This window comes from Halichoeres trimaculatus, unplaced genomic scaffold (assembly GCF_033239565.1).
Source record: "Halichoeres trimaculatus isolate MK-OKI-2021-1 unplaced genomic scaffold, fHalTri1.1 fHalTri1_scaffold_13, whole genome shotgun sequence".
NCBI lineage: Eukaryota > Metazoa > Chordata > Actinopteri > Labriformes > Labridae > Halichoeres > Halichoeres trimaculatus.
Genome location: NW_027437191.1, coordinates 14,115,568 through 14,138,913, shown reverse-complemented (window position 1 = coordinate 14,138,913; position 23,346 = coordinate 14,115,568). Strand labels below are relative to the sequence as shown.

Sequence of the window (23,346 nt, the reverse complement as noted above, 5' to 3'; positions counted from 1 at the left end):
TTGATTCCTCAGTTCAATAATGACAGGGACAGACAACAGTAGAGTAGCTTGGTATAGAAAAAAACCCATCTGGGTTGATGATTACTTGAATGTTACAGATCTCTTAAATAAATAAGAGCAGATTTACTTCCTCAAACTGAACCAAAAATTTCCCCACACCTTTAATATCCTCAAGCTTAGATCCACCATCAGCTCCGCCCAGTAAAACACAATTTTCAGCCTATTTAGAAAAACCCTGACAGACCAGGTGTGTTTAGATTCTGAAATACTTTCTTTTCATTTCTCTACATGTATTCACTCAATTATTCATTAATGTTTTGGTCAGAGAACAATAAAAAGAATAGAAATTGTCTAAAGCACACTGCAAAAAAACTGAAACCTTATCAAGTGTTTTTTTTTCTCATTTTAAGTAAAAATTGTCTTATTATACTCCATATGAGCCACATTTAACTTATCAGTCCACAAAATGTCTTGTTTCAGGTTGTTTAGAGACAAAAATGAGGTCTGAATTGCTTGTAACAAGTAAAAGAAATCTGCCAATGGAACAAGAAAAATTTACTAGAAATTTCGGTTGAAACTAGAATGTCTTAATCAAAGTAACTTTTCTCTTGTTCAATTGGCATATTTTTTGAACTTGTTACAAGCAATTTAGACCATTTTTGTCTTTAAACAACTTGAAACAAGGCATTTTTCTGGACTAGTCAGTGGAATGTGGCTTGAATTAAGGCTAAAAAGACATTTTTTTCTGAAAATAAGATAAAAACACTAGGAGAGATTTCAGTTTTTTGCAGTGCAGGGGAGCTTGGTTTTACATTACAAATAACAGATTTGTGTGTTTGTCAATCACAAAAAGACATTTTGATGGAATTTTGCAAAGAGTATTAAGAGTAAAAAGTGTATATTACCACTAAGTTTGTATATAACCACCATAATGTCTAAAATCAAAGTAGAGGATTTAGCATAAACATCTGAAGAGGAAGCTGGAAACGTAACCTCACCAGTGAGAACGCTCTGGATGATGTCCTCAGTCTTCACTGATGGTTTTAAGGAACCTGGATACAAAAAGTATAGATATTTAAAATGCGTCTACATATGAGTCACACCTATCACATCACCTGTGACATTTTGTCAAATATATGTTCTTTAGAAATAACAGTTTTTAATATTTTCTGATTATTATTTTTTTGCCATTTGTAACCAGTGATTCTCATCATCTTCTACACAGCAGTGGTTAAAGGATAGATCCATTGCAAATTAATCAGATGTGAAACACATGGAGGTTCAAAAAGTAAGCCAACAGTCGCTGTACTTCCCAATTGAAGAGTCAAAGCAAGTTGTTAACAAAATGAGGATACTTTTAGTTTTATGGTTAAGCACACTTTTTTTTTAAGAAAATGGATCCTTGAACTTAATTAAAAGTGTCTAAGTGATCCATGAACAAGCACAGACTGCATCAAATGTTTTGTTATCCTGTACCTGCAGACTGTGGCTGGTGTCCCCCCAATGAAGGGGGCTTCGGGGCGATGATGGGTGTGTGGCTCAGTCCGTTCTCTGCAGGCATTGCGACTCTCTGGTCCACCTTACATTCTGAGGGAGCATCACTCCCAGCCTCCACCTGTGCATGACATGAAAAATTTGGTGAGCTATTGATTGAGCCTTGAAGTCTGTATTAAAGCTCTGACATCCGGCTCTTCTGCAGAGGATTTTTAAAACCTTCACATTTCATCAAAGCTGTTTGAATGAAAGTACAACAACCCACTTTTTGAATTTTAGCTGGTTTGCACAAAAAAGATACATTTTAATGACAAAGATCCAGAGGATTAATCTCTGCTGCTCTGATTTGAAAGAGAACAAAATCTTACAGATCATTAAACTTTTGTAAGCTGTTATTATGTTTGAAAAACATCATATCTTTTATAAAAACCTTCTAATGTGGCGGTGTTTGTTTCCAGAAATCTCTTGTTGTACCTGAGTCCTGGGGTACAGTTTGTAGACATAGCTCTGATAACCAATTCTCAACATTTCTCTCCGTGCCGAGGCTGTGCAGATCTTAATTTCCCTTTAGACTCAGCTGAAGCTCTGCCTATACCTTCTTATCTCTACAGTGTTAACACGGTTTCAAATAATCTCTGCTCTTGCCAGATCTACTCATTACTTTTACAATCTCTCTGTCTGCACACTGTTCTCTGGCTTTCGTTGCATGCCACTTTCAGTGACTGTTACCATAGTCACAGCATGAAACAGCCCTCTGCCGGCCGGCCTCCTGGGTAATCATATTAGCTGGCAAATCAGATAAAAGACAGCCCTCAGGAGAAGCCCTTATTTCCAGCTCTCCTCTTCCTCCAACCTCAGATAACCCTGCGTCCTGCCTCGTCTCTCATCTTACATTTATCTGAACTTCTGTTTTACAAATGACTCTCCACATGTTCCTCTGATACCATCCCTGTGGCTCTGCACCAGCACTGATCTTTGGCTACCTGTAGCCTCCTTCACTATGTGTAAGATGACAATCACAGTTAAATACTGCTGCTGCTGCTGCTTTACCTGCAATGCACCACTGACAGGCTTACCAGTGGGACACTGTCTTAATAATGCTTGCCTCTTACTGCGTGATATTTCTTGTATGTCACTTGTAAAAAAAGACTTTTAAAAAGTTTTCCAGCTGCTTAGTGTTAAGCTTATATCAAAAGTATAACTTGTAGTTTAATTTCTATGTATGTGCTTGGATTTATTAGACTGAGTGTAGGCTTTTCTTTATCAATTATTTACAACATTTTCCTTCTGAGATTCATTGGATAAAACTGAAAACTTCGGCCCATTTCTTTACAACTTTGACCATTTTAACTATGTAAAAAAGGGGGATATTATACTTTCCTATATTTTAAGCTTGAAAACAAAGTTGCAATGCAGGCTGTTATATATTCATTCACATGTTGTAGAAATCCCTGAATCTGTCTGTTCACTGCTCAAAATGGTCTGTTTCAAGAATAGTACGAGATCTTGACGAGATCTAGACGAGATCTAGACGAGATCTAGACGAGATCTAGACGAGATCTAGACGAGACTTTCATGAGCTCTTGACGAGACTTGCTGAACTGATGAGGTCATGGCAAAAGGATTTTTTAACTGGTTCATGCCATGTTGGAGAGGCAGGCCTCGAACATCAAGGTCTGCCCATTGCTCTGCCCCCTAACGGACCTCCAGAGGGCCGGCCAATCAGACGGCAGGGGGTTTGTGAAGCAAGGAACCAGGAACCAGCCTTCTTAGCAAATGTGTTACTTGTGCAATTCAAAGTTATTTGGATGATCAGATGATGAAATGTGATAAAAGGCAGCATTGAGTTTTAAAACTGACTGTAAAAAAAAAATGGACGTCTGCTTGTTCGGCTTGAAGCGAGGCGGCCAGAAAAACTGCTCCCTCTGGTGGCTGGCTGCAGTAGGTTAAATAGGTTAAAAAACCCGGCTTTCCAGCCAATCCAGATGGGCTGTGGTTAAACTTTAAAAAATTAATACCCCTCGAAGAAATGTTTCTCACATCAGATTGTTGTGGTGATTTGAAGATTCCATTTAACTGTTTTGTATTCAAGTCCTCTTTTTTTCTGAAAAGTTTTGTTTCCATTAGTTATACAAGGTTAAAAACAAAGCTTTATGTAACGTTTATCGATGATTGACAGCTGCCGTTCTCGTGTATTTTTTGGGGGGGATTGTAAAATATGTCAGGAGTTAGAGTCATGAAGTGATGAGACTCTCAAAAGAAAAAAAAATATATAATTTTTGTCAACCAGCTCCACTCAGATTCTCCCAGAATCCCTCACAGTCTCTACCATGCAGACTGGCTGCAATTGCTGCCAATGGCTGCGCCTGTGCTGGCGATATTTTCGCTTTAAAACCGTACAATGATAAATGGTGGAGCCACGCTGTCCACTCTATATACAGTCTATGGTTGTAACAGCGACTGTAAAATCTAATATGATCACTCTCTGAGACTTCATCACTTTAAGTGGAGCACAATCAGCTCCATGAAATGCAGAGACATAATACATTTTATCATGGGGCAAGTGGAAAAGTTTATAACAATTCCTTTTTCACAATGGATCTCTAAACAGATGTGTATTTAAAAGCAGCGTGTGGCTTGTGTTAAAAATCTCCTCATACTTAGGTAGTTTCTTAATAGAGTTTTTCATCTCATTCTCTCTTCCATATATTTTGATTTTTTAACCCAGTTACTTCCTGGCAGAGAGAAGAGTTGCTAGCTGCCTCAGGCACTAATCCTTTGAGTTTGAAACTAACCAACAGTTTGAAGCCTTTCACACAAAAACAAACAGTTACAGTAACTTGTGTGTGAAATGTCCTTGATATGTGACAGAGAGAAGAACAGTGAAACACCTCTTTGTCGCCCTCCTCTTCTCCTCCCTCCTCTAAAGTGAGAGCTGCCAGCTGATTGGCCCTTTGCTCCATCAGGTTGACATAGCGGATGGGATTGGACAAGGCTTCGATGACATCTGAAGAACAGGAAGTAAACAGAGCAACTTTATAGTGGCACAGTGCATGGCACTGAAACTGTTTTTATTTATATTTTTCTTCATCTGCCTTACCTGCAAATGTGTCAGGAACATAGTCCTTCACTTCTACGTACACAAACAGCGTGGGCAGCGTCAGGGACTGGTTCTTCTCATTCCTTAGACTGATGTAGTGATAGCCTGCAAGAAATAAAATATTCAAGACTTATCCAACAACAACAACAAAAGATCCTTAAACCAGTTTTGTTAAAGCTATTTTCAGTCAAGGTTACAAAATAAAAATCATCAAACCAAACTAATGTAGAGGATAAATTATGTTTTTTTACCAGGACGAATGGCTGACACAGGAATGATGCGATGGCCAATGAACTTCCCTCCCTCTTCAAACACAGCTATCCTTAACGATGCAAGTGTGGGCAAAACAACCTGAGGAAAACATGTTAAATGTACTTATTAACACATCAGTGCAGCACCAGGGGAAAGTTATTTTTAAATTCCACATCTTTTTTAACTAATCAGCTATAATGTAGATCTATAATTTTATGGTTTGGCCTGTTAATCTGCCAGAACACAGCAAAATGCAGCCAACCAGCACGTCCCTCAGTGCAAACTTCAGTCTGCATAAAGCTTCTGTCTGACCTTCTTGAAGACGATGGCCTCCTCTTCCCAGACAGGGTTAATAGCATTTCCTTGAGATGTCTTGGTCTTGAACGCTTTTCTCTTTGTGTCCACAGGTAAACCAAACATGTCCATCTCCACATAAGTGCCCACTTTCTTATCCGACAGAAACTGGCCTGAGATAATCTGGAAAGAAGGGGAAAAAAAAAAAAGATCAACAGAGTTCAGGAGTGCTGTGAGTGTATAAAAGGAAATGACAAAACCAACACACGTACTTTAACAGACAGAGTGTTGGCTACAATCCCATCCACCGTACTCTCAGTAAAAGGGTCAAAGTGTTTGTCAGGCCGCCTCATGAACTCTGGTTTGAGTCTGAAGCCACACTTTCCGTTGTATTCATACATGCCCAGGTTCAACTGCATGGACAAATCTGTGGCGGAGGATAAAAATACAAAAGTTAACTAAATGTTCATGCTCCAGAAGATTGGAACATAAAAAGGTTTTGTCAGTCAACAGTGGGGGGTATTTCCAAGAAGACTGATTTACAATGATTCTAAATGTGTGAGAAAGAAAAGATTTCTGCGCTGTAAAAGAATGAAACTGTTTTTTTTTTACCGATGGTTTGGAAGTTGAGCGCCACCAGCTGACAGCCGGCATTCCAGAAGAGCTGAGGATTGTAGTTGGATGAATCCACCCGGGTGCCTTTGGGGTAGATCCTGCTCAGCTGCAGTTTGTTGTATCTGAACAGAGCTGGTTAAAAAAAATCTGCCTGGCCTGCAGTTCAAAAACAACAGGTGCTGTTACAACTACTACTAAACCTAAATTATGTTTTTTAAGATTCAAACAACATTTAAAACAGAGTCACTGGCTTTAAGTCATACACAGTTTAAAGTACAGTTCTCTCATTAAAGCTTTTATTTGGCGGGAAGCCTTAAAAACAGACGACTACGAGGAGTAAAACTAGGCTGTGTACAGTATATTGAATGGGAAGAGGAGTTTGACACAAATTAGATGTAAAAACCTTGAATCATATATTTTCATGCAAACTACATGCTCCGGTTAAACCAAAAAGGATACTCCACAAACTCCACAGGAGATTTGGTCAGCTGCTCCAAAGCTTTGGTCTCCACAAAAGATGACATTTGGAAGCTGCGGTTGATTTCTGCGGAGTCAAATATGATCACAGTGATTAAAACAGGAGATTAAAGACACCCTGATTTTTGAGTGCTCCTTTTTTTAATATCCTGACTTTTTTCACATTACTGTTCTTACTCAAGCTCTAAGTAAAACAACTGTTTGGGATTTTGCACACTTAACAAGAAAATATCAGAGGGAGAGATTCAGTTTATCTCATTCTTTGAGTGTACGTACTTTTGGAGCCCTCAAAGCTGTTAAACTTGACTGGCTGGATGTAGATGACCAAGTTTGACATTTCCTCTGTGGCAAATGCTTCACTGCCTGCTGTACCCTGTTGAAAAAAACGCACCCCACACACAGACAAGAATCTTAACTGTAAGGCCAGCAAATTTCAACAACAGCTCCACTTTGACTCTGAGAACACTGAGAATGGGGTTTAATCAGCCTCATGCTGCATGAAGAATTTATAAAACTAATTTGTAATTTCGAGTTGCATCAGTTGAAATAAAATACATTATCCAAAATTTACACTAGAGGGCAGCATCACCACATTTAAACAGTACACTGTTTTGGTATTTGAAGTAAGAGCTGAGAGTAAATTTCACCTCATCCATGGAGCCTTTTTTACAGTCGTCATCATCATCATCTTCATCTTCACTTTCTGCCTCCACCTCCCCTGAAACAGGAGTCACAAAAACATTCAAAGATGAGACAGATTTATAACACTGATTGAACCAATACAATGTGTTTATAATAAAGACAGCAGCACACACTCTTAAAGACCAGTTTCACAGCTGGTGGTCTTCAAAACAAAATCAGGGACAGAAAAAAGGAAAAGGATTATGCTGGCACACAGAGCTCATGAATTGAGTAAACAGATTTCATTTTTTTCTGACCCAGTGTCTGTACCCACATAATAAAAGATCCATTGAAGATTTTCTCTGAATCTGAGGTCACACTGGCCTGGAAATGTATTATACTGGTGTAACGGTCAAACTGATCCAAGGCTCCTCCAGGAAGCCTGATGAGAGCGCTGTTAAAGATCGCTCTCAGGATCAGGGTCATGCCCTGTGAATGACTTACCGATAGACTTTCTGCCCTGAGGCCTCAGGCTGAGCTCGGCACCCTCAGCTGGCTGGGAGGAGTCTGCCATCTCCTCTTTGGTTGAACCTGGGGTGAAATGAACAAATGCTTTAGCAATAAAACCAATTAGGCTGCTTTCGTCAGTTTAATCAACCGTTATCCTGGTACCTCAGGTCAGTGTGACAGTGAAACCACAGCAGCTGTGCTGTGTGCTTAACGATATTCAGTAGAGTGTGTGCCAAAAACATTAATTTTTGGGAGTGGCAGTACGCTTTTTGCCCTTGGGTTTTATTTTCCATGCCATGCAGGTCTCTCTAAAACCTTTGATGGCTGCAGCTTTCTGAGATTATGCTCCTGCAAGATGCCTGAAGACAGCCCTGAAGCTCCCCTCCTTCGACTGAGCTGAAGATTCATTCTTTTGTTTCATCTCGGCTGAACTACTGTAATTCTCTCTGCTCCTGTCTGAGCAACGCTTATTTGAGGTCTGCCCACAAGAAGTCAAAAACTCTGCATGGTCAAGCTTGGCAGCTTAAGCCCCTTGACTCCAGCAGGAGCCTGAGGTTTCTCATTGAAGTTGACATCTGTGAATATTTTAAGGACATGTGAAAAAAGCAGCTAAAGATCTGTGTTTAGACTTCTTTAGAATTGTTACATCTGTGAATATCAGTTCCTTGCTAACTGTTGTCTAAATTTTAATGATCCATTGAGTTGAATTAATTCACTCTGTAATTAGAGGAACTGCGACTGTGCTGCTCATTTTATTCCAGCAGGGGGCAGTGTATGTCAGTGTTTAATTGCAGCTTGCTACTTAGCCTCCAAGAAAACTCAAAATGATAGATTTTAAGTTCTATTACTATTTATATTCAAGTGATATACTATACACAAATGGTAATGAATGGTTTTTATATATAGTGTAGACAGACCCACACAAAAATCTAAAAAATGTCTGTATATAACCAACTTCAAAGTGTAGATGACTGATCAGGGAAAAGTAAAACGCTGGTGCAGCTGTGTAAATACAAAAGTCCATAAATTGAGACATAGACTCTCTCTCTATGTTGTGACATAAGTCACAAACTGCTGCATGCAAACATACCATTACACAGAAGGCTACTACTGGCCTGTGTTTAGGACACCCCAGTGACTGGCAGAGTCTCTGCCTGACTGAGAGAGAGTGTAACGGCCTATAACACCTTCAGCTGATGGAGAGGGCTGTGAAAATGATGAATGATAAACAATAGCAGTGCTTCGCTCCACTGGTTTGGATTCTAGATAGCACTGAGATGCCGGTCCATATTACAGATGGACCCTAGCTGCTCGGCTGTTTTGCATCGAAACATCATCAGTCAGCAGTTGGAGTGTGACTTGATGGCTATTTTGTAAGATGTGTCAGTGTGAGCAGGCTTTAGTAGGAAAACTTCACCTGCACTTGGAGAAGAAGGCTCACACACGCTGGAAGAATCGCTGTACGTGTTGGAAACCTGCTCTGACAGTTTCTTTTTGGTGCTCCCATCCGTCTTGTGGTGTTTCTTCTTGTTTTTCACTAAAATCTTCCCCATCAGCTCCATCGGGCTGGGCAGAGGCACACCAGACTCCAGCTGGAGGAGGAGAAGGAAAGCAATGGGAACAGAGAAGTGTAAGAAGTGATGACGAGGTTTGGTAAATAAAGAAAGAAGCTGGCAGAAAGTCCGCTCTGAAAAAGAATAAAGTGAGGCTCCATTCTCTGATTGTTTATCTGTTGACGGATGCTGGGATGCTGGCTTTTGTTTGTGAAAAGCACTCTGAAAAATGTTTCAAAGGAAAATTGTGTCATCAAGTTTCAAAGCATTTCTGTCTGGCTGAAGATTGCTCCATTACAGCCATGTTTTACATCCGTTTGGAGACAAATTAGCCCATAACAGGAGAAAATATGAAGTTGTTTACAGGAGTGGTTCTGATTTAAAATGTTAATCCACTTCAGCTTTTCTCACAATTCTCAAAGGAAGAGTCTGCTGAGAAGAGCTTGTTAGTGACCAAAGGGATCAGTACTAAGCATTAAAAACTCTGTTGACGTAACAACTCAAAAGTTTACACTTTCAACATTAAAACCAGCTTCCTGGGGAGAGAGTGAGTGTTAAACACAAACATTCAGCCTCTCAAAGGAGCTGGCTTGAAGTAGAAAGATCTCTTATTTATTTATGGGGTACACTGCTTTTGGATCCTTGTGTTTAGGAATATTAATATTGCATTAGGCAAAGCTTGGAGTGATATTGAATACACACATGAACATTCACAACCACTGAGTGTACAAGTTATCAGCTGTAAACACATCGCAACTTAAACACTTTTTCTCTTTTACTCAGTGGAGTGAAAGAAAACAGTGATTCATGCACCAAACTTGAGCCAAGATGTTCCAACGAACTGTTTCCCAGCTCTGACACATCCGTCTGCACCTTCCTATTGTGCTGTTAGAAAATGATAAAATACAGATTAGGGTGTCCTGTTTCTCTTGGCTTTAACAGTTTCACTGTAATGGATCCAGATCAACAATGAATGTGGACTGTAATCTTCAATTCGGCTTTTCCACCACAGCCCCGCAAACTGTCATTTTTTACCCAAAAGTGGGAAAGAGAGCAGGACTCGACACAGCATTAGTGGGAGGAAATGGCTAAAGAGCCACATCCTCTTTACACTTTACTTTTTAACACTTCAGGCCTTGACAGCTTTCCAATAATTACATGTGACTACACACGTTTTCAGGTTTTGTACCTCACTGGTGTGTCTACATTCTGCTTAGTTCACTGCTGTCTGCTGTGCAAACAAAAAAAAACATGAGGTGGTTCAGTTTTCTCGAAATTCAAGTTGGAATTTTCCAATTAGTCACAAAGCATTTGTTATCATGCATGGTCTTCTCTTTACATATTGTATTTTTCATCTTCACTGCACAGTACATACATTTTTTTTTACCATTATTGTATAATTTTCTGCCTTTATCTTATGTATTTAAATCTATTTTTATCTTTTATTTTACCCCCTTCATTGAGAATAGCAGAGGTAGCATCTCATTGTAGAGGGAAACATATTTCCTCACTGTTCACATGACAATAACACTTTGAATCTTGAATCCTGAAACTTTATACCCATGGCTTTACCTGGCAATGAGTATTTTCTTAATATTGATTTCAGTGCTTAAAGCTTCTGTGAGGAACTTTCTATTTGCGTTGTTTTTGGCACCCCCTGTGGACAAATGATTCCTCTTATTTGTGTTGATTGCATGTTGATCACTAACCATGAAATGTGCCCCTCGCTGTATAAAAAAAAGAACAACCAGGCTTTCTCCACAGCCTGCTGTCAATAATGTGATCCGGCACATACCCCCTCACACTCAGTATGTTAACATGCACGCAGCAGCCTGACTAAGGTCATAGCTTGATTGTTAAGTCGCAGCAGAGGATCCAGTCTTGTTTGCAAATGCATGCAGAAAAGAGAGGCCAAGAATGTCTCACTCCGTTTTGTTAGGCGGCGATGTGTCCTTTTTTTTGATAAGCAAAACTGTTGGTATTAAACTACATACTACGCATGTCAATTTCATCTCATGGAGTTTTTTCATTGTGTTGGAGCTGTTATCTACTTCCTCTTCAAGATGAAATTTTCCTGTGTTGAACGCCGAAGCGTACCACGACCTGTTGAGTCCTGCTGAAACGAAAATGCAGTCCAGTAGCAATCCCATTATTTACATGTGTCAACTGAACTATGCTAAGTCCGTACTTGGTCTGAATAAGCTGTTTACATGCATTTAAGTAGTCTGATCTCGTGCTGACTCGGCTCAAAGTCTGATTTCTTAAGCTGCAGGTAGACATATTGCATTTAAAAAAAGTTAGCATTGTTGCTGATGGTCTTTGGTTAACGGGTCATAATGAGGCACCTCTGTTATTGTTGGTCTGTTTCATTAATGCTGATTTAAATCCGTATTTTCTATTTCTCAAAAATGCCTTGCACAGTTAAAGTTTATTATCAGGGCAATGTGAACTGTAACAAAATTTAAAACCAAAGCAAACTTCTTCCAGGACCCTCCTCAATCAGAGTCATAACAGGATATTGTTAGCAGTATTAGAGTCTAGTATGGACTTTTTTCCACTGTACTTTTCCTTTAAAACAGTGGTTCCCATCCTTTTTACCTTGAACTCCATTCAGGACCCTCACTGTAATGAGTTATCCATTGCTGTTAAGGCCAGGAACTGATGCTGAATACTACCTGTAGAAGATTATGTTGGATGCTGCATGAAGCAGAGCATGTACTGTGATACAGTGGTGTTTTCTTTTTGGATTATTAAGGTGTATCCTATATATCTTGTATAGCTGTTGAGCTGCACTAACTCCAACAGCTTATGATTGCTCCTCTGCCCACTCTCAATCCCCCTTGCTTTCTGTGTGAGCTCATCTCTCCTCTCGCCAATCCTGTGCTGTCCACGGCTTAAAACTAAGCTCCAATCAGACGAACCAAACTGCGAGAGAAATTGCTTTATTTCAACATATTTCCTTCTTTTTATTTCAGCAGTTTCAGTGAAAATGTTTTTGTAGCACAGCCCTCATCAGCCTAATGAATGCACTGTTTAGAGCCATATAACAAACAAGAAAACACGTTCAAGGCAAATCCAATTTTTGTGTGATTTAGTGGATAATTAACTAACTATTCTCACCTTGAATTGAACAACAACAAGAACAAAAATAAAAATAAAAACAGGAGCCTCTCCTGGTGAAGATGATGGACATGTCTGTACAGTCAAGATACTGGAGGAGCTTTAACTTCTATAAAAACTGTAATCCTCTTTACTGTCACTTTAGGCTCAGCGTGAACCAATCTTAGTCAGTCCCCTCCCTGCCCTTTCCCCTATGGACTAACAGAGCTGATGTCCCTTTCGATTTTCTGTGTATACGGCTGTCTTGGTGCCAGGAGAGAGTGGTTGTCATTGGTCTCACCTTTCCCACTTATTACATGCTCAGTAGTAGAAATCTGATCCCTCAACGGCACTTTCCTCTGTCTCTCTGTCTAACTTCTCCCTTGGTGTTTGACTCCTCGTGTCTCCAGTTCAGAAGGCTTCTCTCTGATAATACTTCAATGTCAAATCCAAGTCAGGGGGGCTGCTGGGAGCGTTAGCTGCTCCACAGTGTTACAACAGAAGGATTAATCCATCCCTGATGAATAACACCCGAGGAGAGAGTGCTCCTTGTTGAGGGACATGTGTGTTGTGTGACAGTGTGTGTTCTTTACATGGGCCCCAAACGGTTTAAGAGGTTCCCGAGTGTGCGTGAGAGAGTTTGTGCGACAAGTGTCTACATTTACCTCACGTCATTACACACAAAGACGCCTTTGGGAGAAAGAAGAGAAAACAGAGTTTGGGTACAAGGAGACAATGCAAGCTTTTGTCTGGTAGCCATGGCAACAGGGGAAAGACAGATAAAGGGCCGCCAAGAAAAAGCTGAGTTTAGATTACGGCGTATAACACGTCTGTTTAATCTCACACAGCAGTGGCATGCAGCCCTTCCCCTGATAACAGAGAGGTGATTTAAGGGAATTAAAAGAGAGCAGGAGAGAAATGATAAAAAGTCGGATCTTTGGAGGAAAGCGCCACAGGTGTGTAAGTGAATGTGACTGAGAATTAGGATCAAGACTGAGAAAAGAGAGGAAGATTTAGGAGCATGCCTGCAGTGACAGAAAGAGGAAAAACTGTGACAACACATTCTGCCAGGTGCTAGAGGCCATGTCGATATGTTGCTGTGTGTGTAACAGATGGAGAGGCAGAGAGGAAAAAGTGTTAAAAAGCGGTTGTGTATGTGAAAAAATGAGAGAATATACATGTGGATATACATATGAGTGGGCATTTAGCTGCCTCATGAATATATAGATGCTCTCACTGGGTGGCATGCTGGGGAGCAGTGTTCAAGGACACTTCCTTGGTGCACCCATCTGTGTGATAATATCCACCCAATCTCTCGCTGTTGGCAGTGCTGCATGCATGCGTGTGTGTGTGTGCGTGTTTGACGGAAAAAGAGACAGAGACAGAGAGAGACTGCAGAAGTGTCAGTGTATGTTTGAGCATCCTTATATACTCACAGGATATTTCTCCAGAGGTTCTGTCAGTAATGCGTCTCCAAATATTGACCGGCAGTACTCTGCCATCTTAGCCTGCTGTTTTGGTCTGCAAGGCATCACACACACACACACACACACAGAAAACAGACACACACATGTTCAATCACTGACTTTTCAAAACATCAATACACTTTGAATATTTATGCTGTACATAAAAGACACTTGAAGCTATCAATAGCAACCAGTGTAAACTTCACAAGTGTAAAGGTATGCGATGTTTGCACAGCTGATAGGAAAAACGACACAGCTGATTGGAGCTTTCTGATCGATAAGGTCTACAGAGAAAGGCTTGAACTGTAATGATCTCCTGACTTACGAGTCCACGTGGTTCTCAAAAGACAGGATCACAGGGAAGGGTGAGGTCTTGAAGGCACACTCTGCGATAGCCTCGATCACCTCCTGAAACACAAATCGCAATCGTGGTAAATCGTGTGCACCAAAGGTAGAGTACTGTTTCTATTATTTGAGTGATGTAATGCATATTTCAAACAAAGAATGATGCAGAAGTTTGTTATCACTCACAGTAGAGTCATAAGAAAGGAAAAGCTCTGCAGCCTGTATCACAGCCTGAATCTCATCCATCCTCAACGACAGTTTTTCCTACATTTCCCTGATTGCCTGAGAGTCTCCCTCTGAGAATACTCACAAACCTGTTGAAATCAATAACTGAACACGGTAGCAAGCATGGAAAGATAGTCCTTTCGGTGTACATCACATAAATTACACTCAGCAGCTCTAATGTTTTGCAGGCACACTGCACAGTGCCTGAATAATGTAAAAGAAAATCATGTGAAAGCACCACATCCTGCCGTGTGCCTGGCCATTTCTGTACCATAAATTTAAGATACTTTTACAGATACTGGAGCCGAGCCATGAGACGGTGTCACTGCTCTGTTAAAGATGGTTAAAAAGCTGGTATCAGATTTCTAAGCCACTAATTGTCTGTGTCAATTACACTATCATTACCAACAGTGTCAGATCAGGTAATGCCTTCCTTTCTATTCGCTCCATCTCCTCCAATAAAAATCTTTGTCTGTAATTCAACCCGCTTCATTTGTAGCACTCCAGCCTTTACATCTCCTCTCTTTCTGTATTTCACTCAGACCGATACCATTACGCTTGTTCTTCCTCTTTTGTTTCTCTCATTAGAGCGAAATTTCCTCCATCAATCAACCCCCACACCTCTCTGTTACTCTTTGTCCTGACACTTAGTCTGCCCTTAGATCCTCACACACTCTGCATCCTATGTTGCTTCTTTTCTTTCTGTCTTTCCATCTTCTGAGGCTTCAATTAAATGTCCATCAGTCTTAGTTTATGGCTCTTCAGTGCTTTTCAAGTGCTTGAGATACACTTTGTGCTGGATGAATGCCCCGCTTGTTGCTTCCCCCTGCTGCTCCTTATCCAGCTGCGCTTCACTGTGAGTTCGCATTTGTTTTCTGTCCGTCTGTACAGTTTGCCTGGTATGTCTGAGTTTTTATTTGCTTCACATTTCATGAAGTTAAAGCCCATTTCTTACAGTATCTTAGGGATTAGGGCCACATTACTGGTGGCTGCAGAAACAGGCTTTAAAAATAAAGTCATAAACTCTGAAGACAGGTAACCTTTAATCTACTTGAAGGCAAAAATAACTCAAGGGGTGATACGAGAGGGGCAGTTGGCCATCTGCTTTAAAATGAAGAACCTGGATCATATTTTGGAGTTGTACTGAACAGCTGAGGACAAACAGTACGGGCTGCCTCAGAATACGTGCACAGAATCAGAATCAGATATATTACCAAGTATTTTTTATAGTGCAGGGAATTTATCTTGGACTGTTGGTGCAAGTAGTTTTGAAAATACAAAAGCATAAAAAAGTAATAATATGAATATAAAAAAAGAAAAGTGTTTGCATGCCAAGTGAAAAATACAGTGTAAACAGTAAGAGGAGTTGAGATGCACATATGTACAGAATAACTGTTAAAGTGGGAGTTGTGCATGACAGTGTAAATAGTTGTGCATAATGTAAACGACAAGTGTCTCTGGGGGATCAGTGGGATCAGGGGCCTTGTTGATGAGACCAGCTGCAGATGGAAGAAACTGTTTTTGTGGCGTGATGTTTTGGTCCTGATGGACTGCAGCTTCCTGCCAGAGGGGAGTGTTTCAAAGAGTTTGTGTCCACGGTGAGAGGGGTCAGTCACAATCCTCCTTTCTCGCCCCGGGGTTCTGGAGGTGTACAGGTCCAGGAGGGATGGGAGACTGCAGCCAATCATCTCCTCCGCTGAGCGAATAATACGCTACAGTTTGCCCCTGTCCTTGACCATGGCAGCAGTGTACCAGATGGTGATGGAGGAGATGAGGATGGACTCAATGATGAAGGAGCAGGAGTGCACCATCATCGACTTCAGCAGGTTGGATTTCTTCTGCTGCTGCAGAAAGTACATCCTCTGCTGGGCTTTCTTGTGATGGAGCTGATGTTCTAGAGGTCCTGGGTGACGATGGTCCCAGGAAGTGGAGGAACTCCACAGTGTCAACCTGGGTGATGGGGGCAGGTAGGGCTGCTTTCTCTCTAAAGTCCACCACCATCGCTGCTGCCTTCAGAGCGTTAAGATCTGAGCTGTTCTGACAGCATCAGGACATCAGGTGGTCAATCTCCCACCTATAGGTGGACTAATTGCAGGTTATGAGCACATGCCTGTCAATTTAATTTTTTTATTCACTAGAGGGACTGTAAACGCTGTAGTAAACATGCCATGCCTGCAGGTGGTGCTGTAACTGTCTTGTCAGAAGCAGCTTTTGGGAGATCTCCACCAAAGTAGAGGTGAGCTAATCATCTGGTGCATTGGTGTATTACTAAGTGCAAAAGTGGCGCATCAGACACTCATTTTATATGAAGACAGTCAGCAGATTCAGCAGATTCAGCAGCACAAGCACAACGCAGCAATCGTAACAACAGTACTGTTGTCCTGTTGTATGCACTCACGCGAGGCGGAATGTGACGTCATCGTTTCCACTGACACGCCGGCTTCCTGTTTACACGGCAACGGTGTCGGCAAAGTTTCAGACGAATCCCACTCTGGAGGTTGTTTTCAAAAGTTTGCATTTTAGGTCGGCTGAAACATCGTTTCCGTGTAAACCCAAGGCTGAAACGCAACAAAACTTTTGCGTTTCAGCCTAAAACCGTTGTTGTGTAAATGGCCCCTAATATACACAAGGTAGTCAGAGGAAAACTGGCTGGTATCACTTGTCTTTGAAACCTTTGGTGATTTTGCGTATGCACTAACTTTATTTACAGAGTAAGAACATTTCAATGCATTTATCGGTGAATGGGGCCCATTTTTCTTGTAAAGGTTCATCTCTATCCCTGTGAATTCAAGACTGGATTCTCTGGAATTTCAACATTTTTCTTACAGAAATCTGTCACGTTAATCTCAAAATTCTTCTTTTCTCATAAGTACCCAGAATGTCTAATTGTATCAAACAGGTACTCACTAGAGCCCGACAAGGCCGATTAATTGGGCCGATTATGCCTGTCACCGATTAATCAACATCGGCCAAAATATACAAATTTTTGCTCCACGGAGATTCTGTCACTCCTGCTCTTGTGTGTCTGTGTGTTGGGCTGCATACTGCACGAGTGCCCGCCCCCTCCGCCCACCATTGTGTAATGCAAGACTTAAGAACGGCGTTTAAACGTCGAGTTAGTTGCTTTTTTGAGAGATAAACAGAGATAAATGGTACTGTTATTTCACACATCCACCATTATCTAATGTAAGACTATAATTGGCGTTTTAATGTTGTGTAAGTTGCTCATTGTGTGTTTACAGTTTGACTTTTTTTTCTACTTACTGTGTTGAAAGTTTGACTTCTTTAATTCAATAGTGTTCTGTCTCTGTCTTGAATCACATGGGTGTTATAATAATTTGTGTTCATATCCAGTATATATCCTGTGTATATCAATGAATTTATTATATATATCATCCGATATATCGGATATCGGTCGATATACCGGATATCTGGGGGTTTTTTTTGCCCCCAGTAACGGTATTGGCATCGGCCCCAAAAATCCCATATCGGTTGGGCTCTAGTACTCACATGTTCAGTTTTCATATATGTGAAAAGGTATTTCCTTAGAAAAGCCCCAGAAATGCCAGAGGTGTTGAAGTAAACTGGCCAAAGCCATATTCACAGAAGTAACCAAACTAGCTCAGGTAAAGGGTTACAAAACCACAAAGTAGAAACTGGTATTAGGATGAGAACAAAGTCATAAAAGCTTCAGAGCAAAGCTTGTACGTAGATCTGAACAACTTTTGCTTCCTGAAGAAGAAGAGGAAACAATATCTTGGAAAAAGCATGTGTTCAGATGTTGTGGCTGCCAACAAACTTTTGGAATGGGGACAGACCTGACTCACAAAGAAGCAGTCCCACTCAATACGGCTGTCTAAATAACAGAAGATCCAAATTAAACTAGATATTTCTTCAGACTGTATACAAAAAATATTCTCATCTTCACATAAAAACATTACCAGTTTCATATTGTCATCTTAATATTACACCTCTTTAAATATTAACAGTAGGAAGATGTTTTAAAGAATGTGTGTTTTGTTAAAGTACATACTAAATGCAAAGTTAACACGATGATACCCCTGCTAGCCACAACAATGTTTGGAAATAATCCAGTTAAGTTTTAGAAACCAACTAACAATACATCGTTGTTGTGCTTGCAGACATACCTGTCAGAGGAGACTGAACTATTAGAGGAGGTCTGGGCCCAGGAATGCACTTTAATAAAACTAAATCAAATTAAATGGAAATGAGAATGAACCCAGAAATAGAAGGCTACTTCATCTAAAATGTATTAAAGCACAGGCTACCAACAACACAGAATATTGTGGCTTTTAGCCAAACCAAAATCAAATCAGTTCATGATGCAGAGGCTCATGATGACAACATGTTTACATCATCTCCCAGAACCCTCCTGCTCCTGTGTCTACAAAAATAAAAACAAACTAAAAAAACAAGACTAACTTCGGAAAATGTTTCAGCCTGTGCTTCCCCTGCCTCTTCCCCCAGCCCCTGTCTGACTCCAAATCCCTCTGCACCCTGTGTAATACCTTGAAAGATATCTCAGTTGTCATGGTGAAGCCGTGAGTGATGACAGGTTCTTCTTCTGTGGTGCGACCCTTCCAGCAGTCCAGTTCAATGCAGCGGCAGCCTGACAGGAGAACCTGTTTGTACATCTCCACTGACGAGTTCCCCGCCAGCTGGCCAGCTGCATCCAGCGCGTACACAAACATAGAACAGCAAGAACAACACTTCAGGTTACTGTTATAATGATGCCAGAGTAACAGAAAGACTATAAAACCACATCCTCTCACTTTTTAGGAGCTCATTTACAGCTTTAGTTGATAGCATGCAGTACAGACAATTCAAATGCCATTATCTGAGGCAGGCACGTCTCATCACCCTGTCACCATTAGCAGAGCAATTATCTCATCACATTAGCTGCACGCTTTGGAGCAACAGGGTGGGAACTGTGTCAAAGTGAGAAGAAGATCTGGGTTCTCACTCAAGGTGGCGTCACTTCTTTTTCTCATTACTTTTCTTACTGCTTCTCTTAGAAATGCCTTTTCTCAGCCACATTCTTTCTGGGTGACATTTTCTATACATCAATTTGTTGCACGTTGCAGAAAGAACTGCTTTAATTTATCATGAATCAACAGGCTAAAAATTCCTCAGCAGGAATGAAGAGGATGCACAGTCAGATTAATTAACTGGTGTGAATCCCCCTTCCACTGGGGTAAAACACACATTTTGCACAGACATGGAGACATTCGCTCCTCCCAGTTACCAACAATGTAATCCCAATGTGTCACTTTGGGAATACATTCAGCAAAACAGTGTTTGTGAGGGGCAAATAAAAAACCAATTGTTTGGTTGTCTTATTTCTTCATTTCGCAGGCTATGAGGCCGGCATATAACAGATTTTTTTTTCTCTCATTGCTGGAGAAATATGATCCACTTGAAAGATTCAATGCTCTCCAGTTCCCCCAAGAATAGATCTGAATAGATGAATTTTAATATCCATTGAAGGGAAAATGGCCTCAGTATTGGGGCTGCTATGCTTGTGCACTGCCGGGAGCCAGTTACTGTGACTACCAGTCTAAAGAAATATTTAACTCATGAATATCAATGAATGGAGTCTCATGTCAGGACTTGATTGGATAACCTCTCCAGAGATAAAGTAGGAAAATGCAACGCTGCTTTTGATTGACTGACCTGCGAGGTATAAAGTCATGTGTATTCACTTGTGAAAGCATAATTGTATTTTGGAATGAATGAGTGATGTGTTCATGTGCAGAGGAACGGAGAATGAGGACCAATCAGGAGTAAAAGGAGCAGAGTGGGTGGGAGTGTGTGTTTTCAGACACAAAAACAGAGACAATCAGACTTTTTGACTCATGTTTGATGTGCGTTTACCTGTGAGGTATGTGTTGTGTGAGGAGTTGATAAAATAGTGGGAGAGGGGGAAGGTCATGTCTTCGCTCTGGTCCAGCTTCTCAGGTGGGATGATACAGTTCTCCTCCCCGTTCAGATACTTGGCAAAGCCTTCCACAGAGATCTGACCTGTGGGAACACAATGCCTCACATGAGTGTGTTTGTCAAATTCTGCTCGAGAAAGACTTTCGCTGAAACTGTTCAGAGGTCTGTGCTGACTGAGTCAAAGGATGACAAATCCCATGGAGATAGGGATGCCAGTTTGGCTTTTATGTTGTGTGCCTCATGCAGAGGCTATCGTCCTGACAGCTGACGTTTTGACCCTTTGCGGCTTGTCTACCCCCATTCTCTATTCTCCAGACTATTACTAGGCGCTGCCCTGTTGGCTATGGCTGCCTTTTGCAGCAGCTCTCTCTTCTTTGTCTGTTTCTTGGAATTTTTTGGTCTCTTTTTCGTAATCTTTGTGTTTGGAGTGGATCATAACTTGTATGGCTCATTTGTTGGTCATGGAAACCAAACTTTTTGTGGCTTCAGCAATATTCTTACTACTTTTTCTCCTGTGTTTGTCTGGAGATCATACATGTAACCATGGCTGCATTGTTAACATGTGAACTCGGCTGTTAGCAGCCTGTAGCATGTAAATGCTAACTGGTGTAAGGCCTGATGTCTTCCCACAAGGTGAGGAGAAGGAGGTGAGGACGACGTGCTGGTTTTCAGGTGTAAGCCAAGAAGTGACGACATGGACCTGTCCTTCCATCCATCGTTATTGGGAACGTAAGATCTATCTCCAATAAGATGGACGAGCTAGCTGTGCTAACCCAGCAACAGAGGGAATACCAGAGGGCAGAGTAGCATCATGCTATTCACAGACATGGTTAATAGAGCTAACATCAGATACCAATGCCACATTGGAAGAGCTTCACCTGCTGTAAGCAGACAGGATCCAGGAGACAGAAACTGAACAGACTGCTGAAGAAGCTCAGTCCTGGACCCTGTGGAGGTGGAGACTGGCTGAACTGGAGAATGATGGACAAGCTGTCATCATCTATTTTCTTATGGACCTTTTTGCACTTTCTATACACTTTCTTACTTTTGTTTTCTTGATTGCTGCTCCGACTTCAAATTCGTTGTATTTGTTACAATGACAATAAAGTTATATTCTATTCCATTCCATATTTCTGTCTCTCTTGAGCTGTCCTGTCTAGTAGAGACAAACATGTCCGGAAAAACATTTTCATTAATCCCACTGGCCAGAAAATGGCCAGCAATGTGGAATAATGAGTATTCCTCAGTAATATAGTCCCCAATGATTCCACATTTATCTTGTGCCACACATGCTCAATGTGTTTTACTCTGCAGCTGGACACGGATCCCAAGATAAGTTGAATGTAATTCATTTTGAGAAACACCTGCTTATAACACAGTATCCAGCTGTATTACCTGGTCTGTGATGCCTCTGGTATGCACCCTTTGAATATGGGTTGCCAACTGAGTTTAATTTGCCTGGACTTGGATTTTTTTGAAGGTTAAAAAGGAACATGATGTTTTTTACTAGAATACAGTGAACACGAACCAGAATGGCAGAGTAGTGATTATAAATGATTTTGTCCTTTCCATTCCCCTTTTGTTCAATACGAATGGACAAAACGAGAAGAACTATCCTGGGAACAGAAAACACCGTGCACAGCATGCAAAGGGGAACAGCTATGCTTCATTTTATAAAAGGAAGAAGGATTTTTGTAAACTTTGAAAACAAAGCTTGCAGCTTGGTTCAGCCTTGAAAGTAGAGGGTATGTGTTTACAGTGTTTGTGCATACATTATAACAGGGGTGGCCAACTTGCGGCTTGCGAGCCACATGCGGCTCTTTGATCCATTCATTATTGTTATGAGTAGTGGCGTACCAATCAATCTAAATTATTGATATATTGGTGTTGTAATCAGTATTGATCAATACTTGGGTAATGAGATTGATACTTAAGTTTCAGTTTCTTTTCTCTACATCGCACATGTGCTCATAGCTATCTGGATAGATAGATGGATGAAACTTTGTCTCTTCTGCAGTAAAAACAAAATTTTGTCTTTGATATGGCTCTCGGTACGATTTGAAATACGCTTAGAAACGCAATAAATAAATTTTGAAATCTTTTGATTTTCATCTTATGTCCTTTTGTTTATATGTGAGAGGAAGTGTGTGTGACGTGGCTCTTTGTAGAACCATGGTAATTTTTGTGGCTCTTGGTCTCTGACTGGTTGGCCACCCCTGCATTATGATATGAATCAATGCTGGAGGTAGTTAAAAAAAATCTTCACAATGGCTTACTAGCACTGAGATAACATTAGTGGCTCAATTTAGCCACAACACAAACTAACTGTTTGATTTAAAAAAAAAACAAAAAAAAAAACGTCACGTTTAACCTTTGTAGTCAGAATTGTTGCTTCTTTCATGCCACTGACGCTGTTCTTTGGGCATTTGCCCTTCTTTTGGATTATTCAAGGTGTGTAGGTTTATTAATTAAATAATACATGAACCAGGTGGCCTAGTTTTCTCAGGCAGTTTAATACAAATCTAATTGTAAGGGTTTCAGGCTCCTCAGCCTCTGCTGAGCATTTCTTTGCTCTGTAATAAGTCATAAAAGCATCTAAAAAAAAGCTGGAATGCCTTTGATGCTGTTTTTCCCTTATTTTGATTGCCTGTCAAGGTCAGTCATGTTAAGCTTTCCCATTTTCACTAAGAACTGAGCTCATGTCTGCACTGAGCTTGCTCAGACAGTAAATAACACTAAATAAATAAGTCATGAGCAGTAGAAAAAAAATGCTCACATCTTCAATCCTTCCCAAACCTCCATACACATTAGCATACATACCCTACACCTGCATGTGTTTAAATTTATACAACATATACTAAGAGCTGGAAGCCAAACCAAGGGCTCTTGAAGTCTCCTCCCCACACACACACACACACACACACACACACGCTTACTTGATGTTATGCTAAATATGCTAAATGATGCAAGCTTGACGGGTGCAGCAGGTCCCTCCGGCCACTTTATGCTAATTAATGCGGAGCCGCCCTCTGCAGAGTAGCTGGACTAATTAACGTTGGCTGCTGTCTGTGACATGAGAGCTCCGTCGCACTCAGCGTCTCTCTCCCTGCTGACTGCCAGGACCTCTCCCTAAAAGACTGTGGGGTAACCTCTGTACTGCTCAAAGACACGGACGCATCATCTGTTCCCTGAGACATTTGTGTGTCAAACACTGAGTAATGGTGTTAACATGGCAGGGAATACAGGTGTGCTGGAGTGAGCACCTACAGGTGACGCTTGAAAGGTGAAGTTTGTTCTGAAAAGAAGAGTAAAAGGACACAGAAATTGAATAACCAAA

The 23,346-nt window shown here is 40.9% G+C and overlaps 1 protein-coding gene across 3 annotated transcripts in view; it reads right to left on the bottom strand.

Annotated features, from left to right (window-relative positions):
- The window catches only part of plcb1l (phospholipase C beta 1-like), a 160,387-nt gene that overhangs the window by 29,336 nt on the left and 107,705 nt on the right, over positions 1-23,346 (bottom strand). For all 3 annotated transcript variants that reach the window (XR_012599435.1, XM_074685038.1, XM_074685036.1), the window contains exons 10-26: positions 19,947-20,093; positions 18,581-18,738; positions 13,807-13,889; positions 13,452-13,536; positions 8,781-8,955; positions 7,358-7,444; positions 6,880-6,950; positions 6,509-6,605; positions 6,215-6,299; positions 5,753-5,877; positions 5,413-5,567; positions 5,159-5,323; positions 4,846-4,945; positions 4,595-4,699; positions 4,386-4,501; positions 1,477-1,615; positions 999-1,052 (exon numbers count right to left, since the gene is read on the bottom strand). Coding sequence is in view for 2 of the 3 variants with exons in the window: in XM_074685038.1 (XP_074541139.1) it covers positions 999-1,052; positions 1,477-1,615; positions 4,386-4,501; positions 4,595-4,699; positions 4,846-4,945; positions 5,159-5,323; positions 5,413-5,567; positions 5,753-5,877; positions 6,215-6,299; positions 6,509-6,605; positions 6,880-6,950; positions 7,358-7,444; positions 8,781-8,955; positions 13,452-13,536; positions 13,807-13,889; positions 18,581-18,738; positions 19,947-20,093 (1,947 nt within the window). In the remaining variant the exon portion in view is untranslated. The remainder of the gene's footprint in view (positions 1-998; positions 1,053-1,476; positions 1,616-4,385; positions 4,502-4,594; positions 4,700-4,845; positions 4,946-5,158; positions 5,324-5,412; positions 5,568-5,752; positions 5,878-6,214; positions 6,300-6,508; positions 6,606-6,879; positions 6,951-7,357; positions 7,445-8,780; positions 8,956-13,451; positions 13,537-13,806; positions 13,890-18,580; positions 18,739-19,946; positions 20,094-23,346) is intronic.